The 20,023-nt window shown below is 40.4% G+C and overlaps 1 protein-coding gene across 6 annotated transcripts in view; it reads left to right on the top strand.

The window, feature by feature from the left end:
- Positions 1 to 15,118, top strand: part of LOC106566795 (oxysterol-binding protein-related protein 2) — a 40,856-nt gene extending 25,738 nt beyond the window's left edge. For 5 of the 6 annotated variants that reach the window (XM_014135190.2, XM_014135191.2, XM_014135192.2 and 2 more), the window contains exons 9-14: positions 422 to 511; positions 7,037 to 7,160; positions 9,379 to 9,504; positions 9,599 to 9,722; positions 11,403 to 11,493; positions 11,620 to 15,118. In XM_014135190.2, coding sequence (XP_013990665.2) covers positions 422 to 511; positions 7,037 to 7,160; positions 9,379 to 9,504; positions 9,599 to 9,722; positions 11,403 to 11,493; positions 11,620 to 11,722 — 658 coding nt within the window. In that variant the 3' untranslated portion in view covers positions 11,723 to 15,118. The remainder of the gene's footprint in view (positions 1 to 421; positions 512 to 7,036; positions 7,161 to 9,378; positions 9,505 to 9,598; positions 9,723 to 11,402; positions 11,494 to 11,619) is intronic. The other variant, XM_014135195.2, reaches the window with a different exon arrangement.
- Positions 15,119 to 20,023: the final 4,905 nt, after the last annotated feature.

Here is a 20,023-nt window from a genome sequence, read left to right as displayed (position 1 = left end):
GTGTTCATATACTGATTTCGAACAGTCAAAGCAACTGGGGAAACGTCTATGGTAGGCGTTGTTGTCACCTTCGCTTGCGACACAAGAACTGCTGAGCAAGAGGAAACCCGAGAACCACCACCAGTCAGCCTACACCACTGTATACACACCCCCGTCATTACCATGACAACTAGCGTAACCATGTCAGCAAATGACTACACTTGTAACTTGTTGTTTGGACAGTCAGTATCCCAAAACGGATTTGTAAAACAAAACTGATTTGTGCGTTAAGGTCTGCATTGTGAACAAAGCTTAAGTGAAAATGTGACTTTAGTGGTAGTTAAGATTTGCCCATGAAGTCAGTACTTGAGCCATAATGGTCTGGAAATGAATGATTGTTTCTTTTCTCCTCATTCTTCTGGTCTCTGTCTGTCCTGAACAGTACTGGAGATAAGTGTGTGCTGAACTTCAAGCCATGTGGCATGTTTGGGAAGGAGCTACACAGAGTAGAGGGCTACATTCAGGATAAGAGGTACAGAATGTGGAAGTATTGGCACTCTGATACACCAACTACTTCTCTGGTCCTGAATTCACTGGTCCAGTTTTAGTGTTTTTGTGACACACTGCAACAAAAGTTTTTACAACGGAAAGCATAATCTGTGTTCTTATTGGGCAGAGTTGATCAGGGTCACACAGTGTTTCTGGGTAGTCTTAAACAAATCTATTTTGAATTAAAAGTATACACCTCACACATGGCTATGGGCTTACATAAAGAAGACGCCTGTACTATGTCAGATATACAGTGGTTTCTTTTTTTAAAGTTTTGAGCTTATGCTGCGACCGTTTTGTGGTAGATGGTGGCAGATTGTGATAATTCAATCATTCTGGCAACAATGGCTGACACTTAAATAACGTGTAGAATTCTGCGGCACCCCGCAAGCTGTGCTGCAATACGCCACAATTTTTAAAGGAAGAACCACTGTAGAGTTGAAATCTATAACATTTTGAGTTCCAATATTAATCTTTATATACATCACAAAAGACTGAAATATAATATAACTGTTTAATCAAATGTGCCGAATACAACAGGACCTTACCGTGAAATGTTTACTTACAAGCCCTTAACCAACAATGCAGTTCAAGAAATAAAGTTAAGAAAAGATTGACTAAATAAACTAAAGTAATTTTTTTAATAAAATAGTAACACAATAAAATAGTGGGTGTGTGTATGTATATATATATATATATGTATATGTGTATATGTGTATGTGTGTACCGGTACCAAGTCAATATGCGGGGGTATAGTTTAGTTGAGGTAATTTGTACATGTAGGTAGGGGGAAAGTGACTATGCGTAGATAATAAACAGCGAGTAGCAGCAGTGTAAAAACAAAAGGGGGTGGGGGTTGTCTTATGGCTTGGGGGTAGAAGCTGTTAAGGAGCCTTTTGGTCCTAGACTTGTCGCTCCGGTACCACTTGCCGTGCGGTAGCAGAGAGAACAGTGACTTTGGTGACTGGAGTCTTTGACAATTTTTTGGGCCTTCCTCTCACACCTATATAGGTCCTGGATGGCAGGAAGCTTGGACCCAGTGATGTACTTGGGCGTGCGCGCACTGCACACTAGCGCCTTACGGTCAGATGCTGAGCAGTTGCCATACCAGGCGATGATGCAATCGGTCAGGGTGTTCTCGATGGTGCAGCTGTAGAACTTTTTGAGGATCTGGGGGCCCATGCCAAATCTTTTCAGTCTCCTGAGGGGGAAAATGTGCTGTCGTGCCCTCTTCACGACTGTATTGGTGTATTTGGACCATGACAGTTTGTTGGTGGAACTTAACTCTTGACCCGCTCCACTTCAGCCCCGTCAATGTTAATGGGGGCCTGTTCGGCCCTCCTTTTCCTGTAGTCAACCATCAGCTCCTTTGTGTTGCTCACATTGAGGGAGAGGTTGTTGTCCTGGCACCACACTGCCAGGTCTCTGACCTCCTCCCTATCGTCTGTCTCATCGTCGGTGATCAGGCCTACAACTGTTGTGTCGTCAACAAACTTTTGATGGTGTTGGAGTCGTGCTTGGCCACGCAGTCGTGGGTGAACAGGGAGTAAAGGAGGGGACTAAGCACGCACCCCTAAGGGGCCCCAGTGTTGAGGATCAGCGTGGCAGATGTTGTTGCCTACCCTCACCACCTGGAGCCGGCCCATCAGGAAGTCCAGGATCCAGTTGCAGAGGGAGGTGTTTAGTTCCAGGATTCTTAGCTTAGTGATGAGCTTTGTGGGCACTATGGTGTTGAACGCTGAGCTGTAGTAAATGAACAGCATTCTCATGTAGGTGTTCCTTTTGTCCAGGTGGGAAAGGGCAGTGTGGTGTTCAATTGTGTCTTACAAAGCACTTCATGGCTACCGACGTGAGTGCTACGGGATGGTAGTCATTTAGGCAGGTTACCTTCGCTTTCTTGGGCACAGGGGCTATGGTGGTCTGCTTGAAACGTGGGTATTACAGACTCGGTCAGGGAGAGGTTGAAAATGTCAGTGGAAGACACTTGCCAGTTGGTGCATGTCCTGGTAATCCGTCTGGCCCCGCAGCCTTGAATGTTGACCTGTTTAACCTCTATGGGCTAGGTGGGACGCTAGCGTGCCACCCGTGGTGCACTCCATCAACAGCAGGTGCATTTCAAGAGCGGCAAATTTGAATCCAAATAAATGTCAAAATTCAAATTTTTCAAAAATACAACTATTTTACACCATTTGAAAGATAAACATCTCCTTAATCTAACCACGTTTTACGATTTCAAAAAGGTTTTACGGCGAAAGCATAAATTTAGAGTATGTTAGGACAGTACATTTACAAGAGTTGTGTGTAATGTTTTGTCAAGTCAAAGACAGGGTCACCAAAACCATAAAACCAGCTAAAATGATGCACTAACCTTTTACAATCTCCATCAGATGACACTCCTAGGACATTATGTTAGACAATGCATGCATTTTTAGTTCTATCAAGTTCATATTTATATCCAAAAACAGCGTTTTACTATGGCATTGATGTTGAGGAAATCGTTTCCCTCCAATAACCGGCAGTCAAGTCAGCGTCACAAATTAAATAATTAAAATTAGAAAACATTGGTAAAATATTATATTGTCATTTAAAGAATTATAGATTTACATCTCTTGAACGCAATCAACTTGCCAGATTTAAAAATAACCTTACTGGGAAATCACACTTTGCAATAATCTGAGCACTGCGCCCAGAAAAATACGCGTTGCGATACAGACTAGACGTCATGTTGGGGAGATCTAAAATCGAAAATACTATGTAAATAATCCATTACCTTTGATTCTCTTCATCAGATGTCACTTCCAGGTATCACAGGTCCATAACGAATGTAGTTTTGTTCAAAAAAGCTCATCATTTATGTCCAAAAATCTCCGTCTTGTTAGCACATGATCTAAGCCAGCCGGACTTCTCGTCATGAACGAGGGGAAAAAATATATTTACGTTCGTTCAAACATGTCAAACGTTGTATAGCATAAATCATTAGGGCCTTTTTTAACCAGAACATGAATAATATTCAAGGTGGACGAATGCATACTCTTTTATAACGTATTGGAACGAGGGTACCCAACATGAACTCGCGCGCCAGGTGTCTAATGGGACATCATCGTTCCATGGCTCTTGTTCGGTCAGATCTCCCTCCAGAAGACTCAAAACACTTTGTAAAGGCTGGTGACATCTAGTGGAAGCAATAGGAAGTGCCAAAATAATCCTCAGCCCCTGTGTTTTTCAATGGGATAGGTTTAAAGTCAATACAACACATCAGGTATCCACTTCCTGTCAGAAAATGTCTCAGGGTTTTGCCTGCCAAATGAGTTCTGTTATACTCACAGACACCATTCAAACAGTTTTAGAAACTTTAGAGTGTTTTCTATCCATATATAATAAGTATATGCATATTCTAGTTACTGGGTAGGATTAGTAACCAGATTAAATCGGGTACATTTTTTTATCCAGACGTGCAAATGCTGCCCCCTAGCCCTAACAGGTTAAAGGTCTTCCTCACATCGGCTACGGTAAGCATCATCGCACCGTCGTCAGGAACACCTGGTGCTGTCATGCATGCTTCAGTGTTGCTTGCCTCGACGCAAGCATAAATGGCATTTAGCTCGTCTGGTAGGCTCGCGTCACTGGGAAGCTCGCGGCTGGCCTTCCCTTTGTAGTCCGTAATAGTTTGCAAGCCCTGCCACATCCAACGAGTGACAGAGCTGGTGTAATAGGATTCAATCTTAGTCCTGTATTGATGCTTTGCCTCTTTAATTGGTTAGTTTGAGGGCATTGCGGAATTTGTTATAATCGTCCGGATTAGTGTCCCACTTCTTAAGAGCGGCAGCTCTAGCCTTTAGCTCGGTGCGGATGTTGCCTGTAATCCATGGCTTCTGGTTGGGATATATACGTATACGACGTCGTAGATGCACTTATTGATGAAGCCACTGACTGAGGTGGTATACTCCTCAATACCATTGGATGTTTACGCTACAGCAAAACAGTCCTGTAGCATCTGCGTCATCTGACCACTTCCGTATTGAGCGAGTCACTGTTACTTCCTGCTTTAGTTTATGCTTGTAAGCAGGAATCAGGAGGATAGAATTATGGTCAGAGTTGCCAAATTGGGAGACCTTTGTATGCGCCTCCGTGTGTGGAGTAAAGGTGGTCTAGAGTTGTTTTTTCTTTCTCTTTTCTCCTCTGGTTGCACGTGACATGCTAGTAGAAATGAGGTAAAACGGATTTAAGTTTGCCTGCATTAACCTCTTACATCTAGATGTTCCGCTAGCGGAACACCGCTCCAATATCCAATGATAGGGCGTGGCGCGAAATACAAACTCCTCGAAAATCCGAAAACTTCCATTTTTCAAACATATGACTATTTTACACCATTTTTAAAGACCAGACTCTCCTTTATCTAACCACACTGTCCGATTTCAAAAAGGCTTTACAACGAAAGCAAAACATTAGATTATGTCAGGAGAGTACCCAGCCAGAAATAATCAGACACCCATTTTTCAAGCTAGCATATAATGTCACAACAACCAAAACCACAGCTAAATGAAGGACTAACCTTTGATCTTCATCAGATGACACTCCTAGGACATTATGTTATACAATACATGCATGTTTTGTTCAATCAAGTTCATATTTATATCAAATAACAGCTTTTTACATTAGCATGTGACGTTCAGAACTAGCATTCCCACCGAACACTTCCGGTGAATTTACTAAATTACTCACGATAAACGTTCACAAAAAAACATAATTATTTTAAGAATTATAGATACAGAACTCCTTTATGCAATCGCGGTGTCCGATTTTAAAATAGCTTTTCGGTGAAAGCACATTTTGCAATATTCTGAGTAGATAGCCCGGCCATCACAGGCTAGCTATTTTGACACCCACCAAGTTTGGTACTCACCAAACTCAGATTTACTATAAGAAAAATGTGATTACCTTTGCTGTTCTTCGTCAGAATGCACTCCCAGGACTTCTACTTCAACAACAAATGTTGGTTTGGTTCCAAATAATCCATAGTTATATCCAAATAGCAGCGTTTTGTTCGTGCGTTCAAGACACTATCCGAAGGGTGACGCGCCGGCGCGTTTCATGACAAAAAAATTCAAAATATTCCATTACCTTACTTCGAAGCATGTCAAACGCTTTTTAAAATCAATTTTTATGCGATTTTTCTCGTAAAATAGCGATAATATTCCGACCGGGAGTCGTTGTTTTCATTCAAAGACTGAAAATGTAAAATGGACTCTTCACGTGCACGCGCGCACCCGTCTCATTGTTCTCAGATCGACCACTATCCAAATGCGTTACTGTTTTTCAGCCAGAGACTGCAGAGTCATCATTCAACGTTCTGGCGCCTTCTGAGAGCCTATGGGAGCCTTAGAAAGTGTCACGTTACAGCAGAGATCCTCTGTTTTGGATAGAGATGACAAAGAAGGCCAAGAAATGGTCAGACAGGGTACTTCCTGTACAGAATCTTCTCAGGTTTTGGCCTGCCATTTGAGTTCTGTTATACTCACAGACACCATTCAAACAGTTTTAGAAACTTTGGAGTGTTTTCTATCCAAAGCTACTAATTATATGCATATTCTAGTTTCTGGGCAGGAGTAATAACCAGATTAAATCGGGTATGTTTTTTATCCGGCCGTGAAAATACTGCCCCCTATCCATAACAAGTTAAAGACCCCGGCCGCTAGGAGTGCCGCTTCTGGATGAGCATTTTCTTGTTTTCTTCTGGCCTTATACAGCTCAGCTCGTTAAGTGCGGTCTTAGTGCCAGCATCGGTTTGTGGTGGTAGACGGCGATGAATAATATAGATAAACTCTCTGGGTAGACAAGGTCTACAGCTTATCATGAGGTACTCTTACTCGAGCAATACCTCGACTTTAATATTAGACATTGCGCCCCAGCTGTTACTGACAAATAGACCAGACATAGCTGCTCTGTCCAGCCAAGGCACAGACAACCCAGCCGGCTCTATATTATCTGCCACGACTTGGTGGAACAAGATATATTAGTTTTTAACGTCCCGTTGGTAGGATAGTCTCGATCGTATATCATCCAGTTTATTTTCCAGTGATTGCACGTTGACCAATAGAACGGATGGTAAAGGCGGCTTACCCAGTCGCCGACGACGGCCCACTGAAATTCCGTCATTTCTTCACGCTAAATTAAGGACAAAATAAGTTACAAACAATGCATTTTTTTTTTTAAATAGCACAGTTGGTTAGGAGCCCGTAAAACGGCAGCCTCCCCTCTTGCACGATTATCATCAAAATAGAAACACCGTGTTTTCGGTGAAAAATATTAACAACGTTCTACCCATGAGTCAACTAGGTCATTTGACTGCAGGAAAGGGTAGTACCTTCCCGTGTCAAATGGTTTTGAAGCGTTTCTCCCGACTGAACTCACCCCTGGTGGGAGACACACAATGATAACACGCCGTCATTCTCTGTCAGTGCTGCAGTATTTGGCTGCTGATGTCTCCTCTCCTCTCTGTCCCTGGCAGTAAAAAGAAGCATTGTGTGATCTATGGGAAGTGGACTGAGTGCATGTGGAGCGTGGACCCCCACACATACGAGGCCAACAAGAAGGCTGAGAAGAAAGGAGACTCTAAGAAACCGAAGAGTCAGGTGAGTGAGTGTCTCACAACATGAGTGTCCTTTTCTAGAGTAAAGTTAATTTTGAAGCAGATTGGGACTTGTAGTGTACATATTGTGTGTGTTTTTTAATGTTTGTTGACTCATTGTAATACAACATTGACTTCTCTTGATAACTGTCCTCTGATTTTTGATTTCCTGATGATTCTGGCAGCATGCCATGACGTAATGTCATGGTAAAAATGAGACAAGAAGTCTAGGTCTCTGTAGTAGTATGTATGTAGTATGTGTGGTGAACCAGTGAGAACAGTATAGTGTAGTTCATTTCATAGTGGATATGGTATATTCATGGTACATGAAGTATACATACAGGGCATTGGGAAAGTATTCAGACCCCTTGACTTTTTCTACATTTTGTTACGTTACAGCCTTATTCTAAAATTGATTAAATTGTTTTTCCCCTCAATCTACACGCATTAAGCCATAATAACTAAGCAAAAAAAAAGTTAAGACATTTTTGCAAATGTTATAAATAAACTTATATCACATTTACATAATTATTCAGACCCTTTACTCAGTACTTTGAAGCACCTTTGGCTGCAATTACAGCCTAGAGTCTTCTTGGGTATGACGCTACAAGCTTGGCACACCTTTATTTGGGGAGTTTCTCCCATTCTTCTCTGCAGATCCTCTCAAGCTCTGTCAGGTTGGATGGGGAGCGTCGCAGCACAGCTATTTTCAGGTCTCTCCAGAGATGTTCGATCGGGTTCAAGTCCGGGCTATGGCTGGGCCACTCAAGGACATTCAGAGACTTGTCCCGAAGCCACTCCTGCGTTGTCTTGGCTGTGTGCTTAGGGTCGTTGTCCTTTTGGAAGGTGAATCTTCGCCCCAGTCTGCGGTCCTGAGCGCTCTGGAGCAGGTTTTCATCAAGGATCTCTCTTTGTTCCGTTCATCTTTCCCTCGATCCTGATTAGTTTCCCAGTCCCTGCCGCTGAAAAACATCCCCACTGCATGATGCTGCCACCACCATGCTTCACCGTAGGGATGGTTCCAGGTTTCCTCCAGACCTGACGCTTGGCATTCAGGCCAAAGAGTTCAATTTTGGTTTCATCAGACCAGATAATCCTGTTTCTCATGGTCCAAGAGTCCTTTAGGTGCCATAAAGGCCTGATTGGTGGAGCTCTGCAGAAATGGTTGTCCTTCTGGAAGGTTCTTCATCTCCAGTGGAACTCTGGAGCTCTGTCAGTGACTATCGGGTTCTTGGTCACCTCCCTGACCAAGGCCCTTCTCCCCCGATTGCTCAGTTTAGCTGGGCGGCTCTAGGAAGAGTCTTTGTTCCAAACTTCTTCCATTTAAGAATGATGGAGGCCACTGTGTTCTTGGGGACCTTCGATGCTTTCTGGTACCCTTCCCCAGATCTGTGCCTCGACACAATCCTGTCTCGAACCTCATGGCTTGGTTTTTGCTCTGACATGCACTGTCAACTGTGGGACCTTATATAGACATGTGTGTGCCTTTCCAAATCATGTCCAATCAATTGAATTTACCACAGGTGGACTCCAAGTTGTAGAAACATCTGAAGGATGATCAATGGAAGTCTCATAGCAAACGTTCTGAATACTTATGTAATTAAGGTATTTCTGTTTTTTTATTTGTAAAACATTTTCAGAAATGTCTAAACCTGTTTTTGCTTTGTCATTATGGGGTATTGTGTATAGATTGATGAGGGGGGAAAAATTTAATCAAATCAAATGTATTTATATAGCCCTTCGTACATCAGCTGATATCTCAAAGTGCTGTACAGAAACCCAGCCTAAAACCCCAAACAGCAAGCAATGCATGTGAAAGAAGCACGGTGGCTAGGAAAAACTCCCTAGGAAAAACTCCCTAGGAAGGCCAAAAACCTAGTAAGAAACCTAGAGAGGAACCAGGCTATGAGGGGTGGCCAGTCCTCTTCTGGCTGTGCAGGGTGGATATTATAACAGAACATTGTCAAGATGTTAAAATGTTTATTTATTTATAAATGTTTATTATTTAATCCATTTTAGAAAATGAGGCTGTAACAAAATGAGGGAAATGTCAAGGGGGTCTGAATACTTTCATAATGCACTGTATCCCTTGCTGAAGTCATTTCTGATTTTATTGCTTTATTCAGAAGGAAAATACACATCTCATTTGATTTTTGTAAGCATTGCTAGTTTTTATATAGACTTGCATACGTGTGTGTGTGTGTGTGTGTGCGTGCGTGCAGGAGGAGCCTGAGGGGGCAGAAAACGATGATGCAGATGACATGCCTGAGGTCCAGGAGACCGTAGCTATGATCCCTGGCAGCACCCTGCTCTGGAGGATATCATCACGACCCCAACACTCTGCTAAGGTAACACACACACAGCTTAGCATATAACCCAACAGCTTACACACACACATACATACATTTTGGTATTAATTATGTATAATCTTATTTTTTACAGATGTATAACTTCACTAACTTTGCCATGTCGCTGAATGAGCTGGAGCCTGGCATGCAGGACCGCCTGGCCCCCACAGACTGCCGCCTGCGTCCCGACATCAGAGCCATGGAGAACGGAGACATGGGTAATGAAGTTTTTCTATTACATCCCCACACCCTACATGATGCTGCCCTCTACCGTTCCTTTGGGGTGGTGCATTCACATGTCTTTTTTGTGTTCAGATTCCATTGTTGTTTTTTGAGAGAGGTTAACCTGTCTGGGCTAGGTGGGACGTTTGCGTCCCACCCTAGTCAACAGCCAGTGGAATCGCGTGGCGCGAAGTACAAATACCTAAAAAATGCTATAACTTCAATTTCTCAAACATATGACTATTTTACACCATTTTAAAGACAAGACTCTCGTTAATCTAACCACATTGTCCGATTTAAAAAAAAGGCTTTACAGTGAAAACAAAACATTAGATTATGTCAGGAGAGTACCTTGCCAAAAAATAATCACACAGCCATTTTCAAAGCAAGCATGTATGTCACAAAAACCAAAACCACAGCTAAATGCAGCACTAACCTTTGATCTTCATCAGATGACACTCCTAGGACATTATGTTATACAATACATGCATGTTTTGTTCAATCAAGTTCATATTTATATCAATAACCAGCTTTTTACATTAGCATGTGATGTTCAGAACTAGCAAACTTCCGGTGAATTTACTAAATTACTCATGATAAACGTTGACAAAATACATAACAATTATTTTAAGAATTATAGATATAGAACTCCTTTATGCAATCACGGTGTCAGATTTTAAAATAGCTTTTCGGCGAAAGCACATTTTGCAATATTCTGAGTAGATAGTTCGGCCATCACGGCTAGCTATTTTGACACCCACCAAGTTTGGGGCTCACTAAACTCAGAATTACTATTAGAAAAATTGGATTACCTTTGCTGTTCTTCGTTAGAATACACTCCCAGGACTTCTGCTTCAACAACAAATGTTGTTTTGGTTCCAAATAATCCATAGTTATATTCAAATTGCTCCGTTTTGTTCGTGCGTTCAGGTCACTATCCGAAGGGTGACGCGCGAGGCATTTCGTGACAAAACATTTCAAAATATTCCATTACCGTACTTAGAAGCATGTCAAACGCTGTTTAAAATCTATTTTTATGATATTTTTCTCGTAAAATAGCGATAATATTCCAACCCGGGCAACGTTGTATTCATTCAAAGGCTAAAAGAAAAAAATGGAGTAGTCTCGTGAACGTGCATCTCAGTCTCACTGTCCCCAGGCTGACCACTTACAAATTCTGCTGCTGTTCTTTGCCCAGAGACAGCAGACACCCCATTCCACTTTCTGGTGGCTTTAGAGAGCCAATGGAAGCCTTAGAAAATGCCACGTTACAGCACAGATGCTGTATTTTCAATAGAGATGCAACAGAAGGACAACAAATTGTCAGACAGGGCACTTCCTGTATGGAATCTTCTCAGGTTTTGCCCTGCCATATGAGTTCTGTTATACTCAGACACCATTCAAACAGTTTTAAAAACTTTAGAGTGTTTTCTATCCAAATCTGCATATTCTTGTTTCTGGGCAAGAGTAGTAACCAGCTTAAATCGGGTACGTTTTTTTATCCGGCCGTGCAAATACTGCCCCCTAGCCCCAACAGGTTAAGTATGTCAGTGCATGCCACATATCCACACAGCCAAAGTATTAGAGGCTGGTTTATTGAAACTAGTGTTAAGTTTGTGTATCAGCTTCTAAGTACAGAATAGGTCATTTAAGATCCACTGTTCTTGTATGTGCAGATGAAGCCAGTCGAGAGAAGGAGAGGCTGGAGGAGAAACAGAGGTTGGCGCGGAAAGACCGTTCCAAGGACGAGGAGGAATGGTCCACTAGGTGACAACTGAGTGTCCTCACATTTCAAGATTTGTATTTATTCATATGACGTACTTGTAGAACATAAAGATCAATGGTGTTATATCATTGAAAGTAAACCATAATAACCATTATCGTGTCTTCCAGATGGTTCCAGTCAGGCACAAACCCCTACACGTCATCCCAGGACTGGCTCTACACAGGGGGCTACTTCGATAGAAATTACTCTGACCTCCCTGTTATCTACTGATCCAGGTGGACTCCATGGGAACACCCACCAACATCCCCTCAGCCTCCCTTTCACTCCTGCCAGTCCCCCGACACTCTCCTGTTCTAAGCACCACACAGTCTCCCATTGGAACTCTGAAGTGGCGATAGACACGTGTTATACAAGGAGAGGCTATGTGTTGTTAACACAACCCTCCCCCGTCTTCTAACAGTAATGGAACAAACAGTCAACGGTGAAATCAGGAATGTGAATGTGCCTTTTGATCATTGGAGGCATCAAAGGTGAAAGCAGAAAGGAACTGAGACTGTAGGAGACTGTTTTGTTCCTGAACAGGAGTGCTTTGTGGGTACCCCTCCCCTTCCTCCCTGTCAGAAATGGGTCGAATACCTATTTAAAATATTGGAAATATTTTAGTTTTATTTAACTTGCTTTGCGTGGCGAGTTTGCACATTTGGGACTATTCCTTTGGTCCCATTGCTCCTGACAAAATAAACCAAGCGCACCTGGACTATTCCAACCAGGTCATACAATTGTCATACTTGAGTAAAAGTAAAGATACCTTAATAGAAAAGGACTCAAGTTGAAGTGAAAGTCACCCAGTAAAATACCTCTTGAGTAAAAGTCAAAGTAATTGTTTTTAAATATACTGAACTATCAAAGGTAATTGTAATTGCTAAAATATATCAAAAGTATCAAAAGTTAAAGTATAAATAATTTCACATTTCTTATATTAAGCAAATCAGATGGCACCATTTTCTTTTTTTATTATGGGTATCCAGGGGCACACTCCAACACTCACACATCATTTACAAACTATGCGTTTGTGTTTAGTGAGTCAGCCAGATCAAAGGCAGTAGGAATGACCAGGGATGTTCTCTTGATAAATGTGTCAATTGGACCATTTTCCTATCATTCGAAATGTAGTACTTTCGGGTGTCAGGGAAAATGTATGGAGTAAAAAGTACATTATTTTCTTTAGGAATGTAGTGTAGTAGAAGTTGTAAAAAATATAACGAGTAAAGTACAGATACCCCAAAAAATGACTTAAGGAGTACTTTAAAGTATTTTTACTGAAGTACTTTATACCACTGCCCCTATATACGTCCAGAGGTTGAGCTTCTCATCATTACCTGTCACGTAATGTAAGTTATATGTATAGATAAGAGTAATGACCATTTGCTGTATAGGCCAATCACACATGTATCTATCCACATTGGCCAGTGCTCAGTCTGTGAATACAGACCGTCAGTCAGTCATTCCCCCAGCACAAAATATTCCTCTCTTACTCTTCTGCATGGCTATTGGCTCGCTAGCTAACAGCCTTAGTGACCCCTAGCTTTGTGGCAGTAGCCTACAGTACATTCAGCTCCCACTGTTTACCTAGTTAGTCAACTTAGAGTGTTAAAGTAATCATGAGTCATGAAAATAACAATTGCAGTTAGTAAGATTATAAGAAGAGTAATTTGTCTGTTTGCTAGTGTGTATACATTTCTAGTGATTTGTACAGAATCTGAAGCCATATGGTTCCTTTTAACTACAGGTATGACTGGCGTGGGGTGTTTTGCTGTTCAGTCATTGGCTATGATTAAATGAATTGATTATTGTAACATGATAAAGCATGTAAGATATACATGTATGTAAATACCTACTTTATCAAATATAGCTAGCTAATCACCGTAAAACTGACCTACCAGCTCAAAGTAAATTTGGAATTGATGGGATTATAACCGATACACAGTAGAAGTCATTGTATAATAATATCAGCTTCCCTTGTAAGCATATTGTTGCCTTCCTTGTGTTAGGAACACTGGCTTTATAACCACACTCTTTTATAGTGGTCAGCCATTATGTGTAAGTTCTTATTTATAAAAGACTGGCATCAAATAGTTTTTTAACAGAAATATAATATATTTTGGGGGATTAATGTGCAGTTAATTGTACTCTGGTAAACATTACATAACATTGAAGCCTTGTAGATTAAGCCTACATGCATGAATCAAAGTGTAAACCAATGTGCTTCTGCTCTGGAGGTCTTTTTAAACGCAGCAAACAAGTTTAGTAAAACATGCCATGTTGACCATTGGGAATGCTGTTCACTCTTCATAGGAATCCAAACATAATCTCTTGAAGTGACACAATAGTGAAACGTAGGGGGATTCAGTTTGGTTTCCCAGGATCCACTTCATTCCCTGCACTACAAACTGGCCTACTCTCCTGAACCACACTGCATTTGAAATGGCCGCCAAAATCTATGCATCCAACCAATAGCTCTGAGTGTCTCGGCGTACCTTTACATGTATAGTAATACACGTACTGGCAGCCAAACCCATATTTAGATGACCGTGTTGTCAGCTTGTTTGACTGTAGATGAACCCAAAGTGATTGTGTGAATTTGGTCTGTGGATCACCATGCTAGTCAGTAAGAAAGTATTATAAAGATGAATTCCCAGCTTAGAGCAATTTGATCTTGACTGAATATTGCTTTCACACATGTCTTAGTTTTTGTGGAATTGCTGGTGGTTGGAGAAATGGGCAATGCATTGTGGCAAAAAGACATGACAAACCAAGAAGCCTTTGATCATGTCTTGATTGATAGTTTTTCCCCATGGTTATACTTAGTGCCTGAATTTAAGGCCTAGATTCAATCAGAGCAAGCGTTAACCGGCGATAGCCGACACCCACATAGCTGATGTTTTGTTGGTGTCGGAGGTGTAACTGCGTTGGTGCTGTCAAATCGGTGAGCAGCTGCTCTTGTGATCATTGTCACGAAGCCACACCGTCCCCCTCGTGTTAGAAATTCAGAATGAGAACGCGTAGGCTATATAGAAATAATGACACTCAAATTGAAATTTATTTAACAAAAAGTATGATTTTGATTTATATAAGCCTAATTCGAGGTGTAGGCTATTTCTCACATTCCAGTGTTTTGAACTTGTAAACATGGCTGGATGGGATTTCTCTTAATGTGACTCCATGCAGCTAATGGCAAGGTCCGCTTTAGGTTTAATGCCAGTAGCCACTTGTGGATTTGACAGCTCTCACGCAGTTCCACGAAAACAACCACAATACGGATGTTGGATAAAGCGGATCTAGTTGAACAGAGCCCTAAGTAAACAGATTTTCCTGTATTTCATACATTTTTTACCTGTATTTCATTTAATATTTAAGATGTTTTTAGTTTTATCAGTCAAATGTTTTTGACGTATGTTTTTCAAACCCATCTCTATGCTGTGCTTTATTGTCAGTAACACTTTGAAATGTTTAGGTCTCAGCAGACGTGTATGTACAGGAAATGTATGTAAAACAGACAACCAGAAGCGGTGTGATATCTACACACTTCATCACTGTTTCATCAAATGCTAATTTGTTAACTAGCATCTTAAGATTAATGTACCAACATTAAAAAAGTAGATTTTTCTCTTGCTTTGTGTGTGTCTTCATAATAATAGCTTATATAAGTTGCGTATTCAACATTTTGAAAATCCTCTTGACTGTGGTTGTCAATGTAAATATATGTTTAGTACAGTAGAATCACTAGCCAATAGCATATTATTTCTAAATATATCTTTAGTACAGTAGAATCACAAGCCAATAGCATATTATTTCTAAATGTATCTTTAGTACAGTAGAATCACAAGCCAATAGCATATTATTTCTAAATGTATGTTTAGTACAGTAGAATCACAAGCCAATAGCATATTATTTGTAAATGTATGTTTAGTACAGTAGAATCACAAGCCAATAGCATATTATTTCGTGCAATTGATTTATTAGTATTTAAACAAACTTTTGGGGATAACGTTATTCCAGATGTTTTATTTTGAGGTGGAAGTTTTAATGGGTCATTTCTGTAATTTGGGCAGCTTGCAAGTTTATGGGTAAAATCTAATGAAATCATATAGTTTAACTATATACTATATATGTACATGCTTTTTTTCTTAAAGAAAATCTTGTTGAACATTGTGGTTTCTAATTAAAGTTCACTTAGGGCTGGATTCAATCTGTGTTGCGGAAAAAACCCGCGTTATAGCTTGATTTAAATTTAAAGGCAATGTTCGCGGATACTGCATTCAGGGTTAACGCTGTATGTCGGCTCAATCGGAAATTACCTTTACATTTTTACGCGGATCTTCCGCGATACGGTTTGAATCCAGACCTTTTATTCTTATAAAAAAAAATCTTTTCATATGAAAAATTATGATCATGGTGGTACAGTATGGAGGAAAGGAAAGCTTTTCTCCAAAAAATGGCCGGTATGATTTTTATGGACTACCTCACTCCATACAGTAGCATTTATACTGTACACCACCAGCTCAGTCTGACAGTGTGTGCGTTTGTCTATGGAGAAGCAGCAGAAACAGTGACTGTGATACACGTTCTCTCACTTATAAGCCCTGTTTATACCTGCCGCTAACATGCATCCTTTGTCCTGATCCTGTCCACATTTTCAGAAATATGTCTATACATTGTATTAAAATGGGCCTCCTATCCGTCTGCATTGTGACCAGATCTACTGGCCCCTCCCTGTATGCAAATTATTTAAGTGTTCTATCTTTAAAATATATATATTTTTTAAATGACACATTAATGCCATAAGTCATTGGTGCCACCTGTCAATGATTTTAGAAGGTGGGATAATTATGATTTAAATTGTTTTTCTGTCCAGATCTGTCTAGGCTGTTTACGCAGGCAGCCCAATTCTGATATTATTTCCACTAATTGGTCTTTCGGCCAATCAGATATCTTTTCACATCAGTGAAAAATGTTTTCAATTAGTGAAAAAAATATCAGAATTTGGCTTACTGTGTAAACGCAGCCCATTGTGCCTGACTACCTCCGGAGGTGGTGAAGAAGATCTGATCACAATGCAGCTTTTAATCATCTACACCGGTCTGAAAATATGGGCACAATCAGGACAAAGGATGCAAGTTAAGAGGCAGGTATAAACAGGGCTATAGAATGCTCACTATAATGATCTGACTGTATTGCTTGTAATTCTAGAAAGATTACTACAGACAACAGTATTTTTTTTGTATTTGTCTTTTATTCTTTTCCTGATTGAAATGTATTGTAAGGTCATTATTTCATTCATCACATTACATGACATGATGCACCAAGTCTACTACAACTGTTTACAGGAATACACTGAAACATACACAAGGTTTGCAAATGGATACATGAAGTATAGCTCATTGCACTTACAACAGTGAATGTAATATCTTATTCATTTAGGCTCTCTGTCTTTATTTTCTGTTGCTTTTTTCAATTAGATGTTCTTTTTTACAAACCTCCATCCAGTTAATGGAAGCCAGGATATCCCTTTTGAGGAAGGAGTTTTTTCTTCTCGTTTTACAAACACAACATGTATAGAAACTCTACACAGACCAATATGTTTCCGAATACAACTTTTTGTTTTGAATTAAACAGTCTGCACAAGCCAGCCACATACACAATGCTTTTTTGTCATTTTTATTCACAAAAGCACAAGTTTGGCGAGGTCAGCCTGCGTGGCTTTCCATGCCTGTGATAGTGTTTAGTATGACATTTACATGTTGTACAGAGCAGTCTATGGCCCTGACTGGTATTTACAGTGAATATGTCTGCCTGCCTGTCAGATGTAAGGAGAGGCTTTATGCTGCATTAGCTCATGCACTTGTTACTTTTCACTAAGGTGAAAGATGACTGCTCCCTGATGGTTGAGAAAGATTTTTTGTAGCTTTTTTACCGGCATTCCCTTGTCTGTCACCCTATTCTGTTCATCCATAGTAATGTCCTGTTGTTCACTGTGCATAGCCATCCACAATGATCCACAGCAAGGGCAGGTAGTCGCAGTTGCTATGCTACTTTAAAAGCACAATTTTTGGTTGACGTAAAAAAAAGACATGGGTGTTTTAATTGTCCCTGGCAAAATGCTGTGGTCCAAAGCCCATGCAATCCAGAGTAGATTTAGGACTGGATGGGACAGTAATAAGATGGCTTTCTTGATTGACCAGTATTGTAATAATAAGCCCTTACTACTATGCATATTAACGTCCCATTTCATTTCACCACGGTGCATTTTGTGTGTGCTTTCCTGAGGCAAAGTGATTGAACACAGTTACAAACTATTTTGAACATAAACAAGTCATAATTGGATTTTCATCAGTATTGGTTCTCTTCTTTTTGAACAACTTCATTATTATCTCTATCTCATTTATATATCTGATAATCCATCCACTGACAGTGACTTTATCTGTCACTAGTTTGTTCTAACAGCCTGTGAGGTGCTTTCCATGCCAGTCTATCTACTGTAAGGAGGCCTTTGTAACAGTAAGACAATATTGATATGATCATCATTCTATTCCATGAACTTCATAGGGATTTCGCCAGTGTACCAATGACTATCTGTATGATACAATAATATTTGTGTATAGATATTCCATTAAAGTATGCTATAAAAATATCTCCACTTTTTTACATTGAAATAATCACCCAGACTTGAAACAGCAGTTACTGTACCGAGTGAGTTGTGGGTTAAGGGATTTTCACACTAAAGCCTTTCAAGCCAAATTAATGGTGAGTGGGTTTAGCTTACAATGGTTTTCGGGGGACAACTGAAAGGAAAAAAGCTCTGTTGTGCTGCCAGCCTCCCATCAACGTTCAAACTTCTTGAATATCATAGTATGTTAATAGGTAGTGGCAGTGTACACACACCAGGTCATTCCCTTCGATCATGAAAAGTGCCTGTCATTTCTCAAATATGTGTTATATATATTTATCATATAGTATTTGTTTTACATATTTATATATTTAATCTCTTCATATAATTGGCTTAAGTCTTTAGCAGCTTCATTCTATTCTATGGAATAACAAGTGCACAAACTAGCAGCCAAATATTGGAATCTATGGCCGTCCAACAAAAATGGGGTCTTCAGCACTGTATGTACAAGACCATTCGCTGTACCCAGCAACCCATGCTTGAAGCAATAAGATGGCAGACTTTATTGACACTATTCTGCATCGAAAATGGCACCTTATTCCCTATAGCCAGCCTATAGTACACTAATTGGAATAGTGTGCCATTTTAGGGTGCCTATGTAGTTAACCAGTTGGCAACCGGTTCCAATTTTCAGTGAAGGGACTGAAACATGCCACTAAAAAGAAATGTAAAAAAACATTGAATCAAATTCCTGACGTACACATATTGTAGCTATTTACAAAGTCAATCCATTTTTGTAGCAGGAATGCTAAAAGGAAGCAGTATTTGTCTCAGCCATGACAATGATAGTGTTCGGTTTCTTCCCTATTATTTCCCCCAAATATGATTCATTGCATAGAACGTTTGAAATGTAAAAGTTGCTGTCGACCACACACTTGTTTTATTTGCCAGATAATGGTTTGTTTTTTAGTAGGATGGTGAGAAACACACGCATACAGTACTCACACACATACAAACATCAGGAACGTAACGTTACAGAAGTGACTGTTACTGAGGTTTTGCCAGAGCATGCTTGATTCCAGCAACCACAGAAAGAGAAAGAGAGAGAGAATATACATCACGTTTGGGCTCCCATCAGTAGGCCTCTAGTGTCTCAGCGTATGACCAGTAACACTACTACACACGCTGCACTGCAAAGAACAGCAGGAAGAACACTGACCTGAGAGGTTTCTGTGACAATCGTCAACATTTTGGGGTTTGCAGTTTGGTCGCAAAAACAAAGGCAAAAAAACGGAACCAACTGTGCTGTATCTTTGACACTTCAGTGTCTAATCCACCAAACACCTTTTGCTACCTCGCACATAACTCATACATCACTGTTGCCCGCAGCCATATGTGAGTGTATGCAGAGTAGGTGTCTCTCCAGTCGTAACATTCTCAGTCTGTTTGAAACACATAGCCAATATGTACTACATGTCTGTAAGGTGTTTCTCTTTCCCCTGTGATGGTGTTTTGGATGTTAAAAGTCTGTAGTAAGCCAGAAAACATGAAAACCCAATAATTATGACAGTCAACAAAAGAATGCTAAACTACTTCAAGTCAGATACAATGGTGATTTGCACTGGTTTGTATTCAGTGCCTCTCTGCTGTTTTGCAGTGCTCACATATCATAATGGGCAGATATGATATGCCTTGACTGGGCAGTACCAAACTACCAGACTGGATTTCCAAGGTTGTATTTATTAGAGCACTCCGTAGCAATACGTTTTGCAACAGAAAACAAAAACGATAATTTCTTATTGGACAATTTCAGGTAGTTCCTCCCTGTTTGTCAGTTTTTTATTTTGTTTGGTGCCTAATGAATACAACCCAGGTGTGGCCCTGTTAAGATGTGATAGTAGAAT

The sequence above is a fragment of the Salmo salar genome, chromosome ssa13, assembly GCF_905237065.1.
Source record: "Salmo salar chromosome ssa13, Ssal_v3.1, whole genome shotgun sequence".
Taxonomy (NCBI): domain Eukaryota; kingdom Metazoa; phylum Chordata; class Actinopteri; order Salmoniformes; family Salmonidae; genus Salmo; species Salmo salar.
This window is presented reverse-complemented; position numbering and strand designations above follow the sequence as displayed.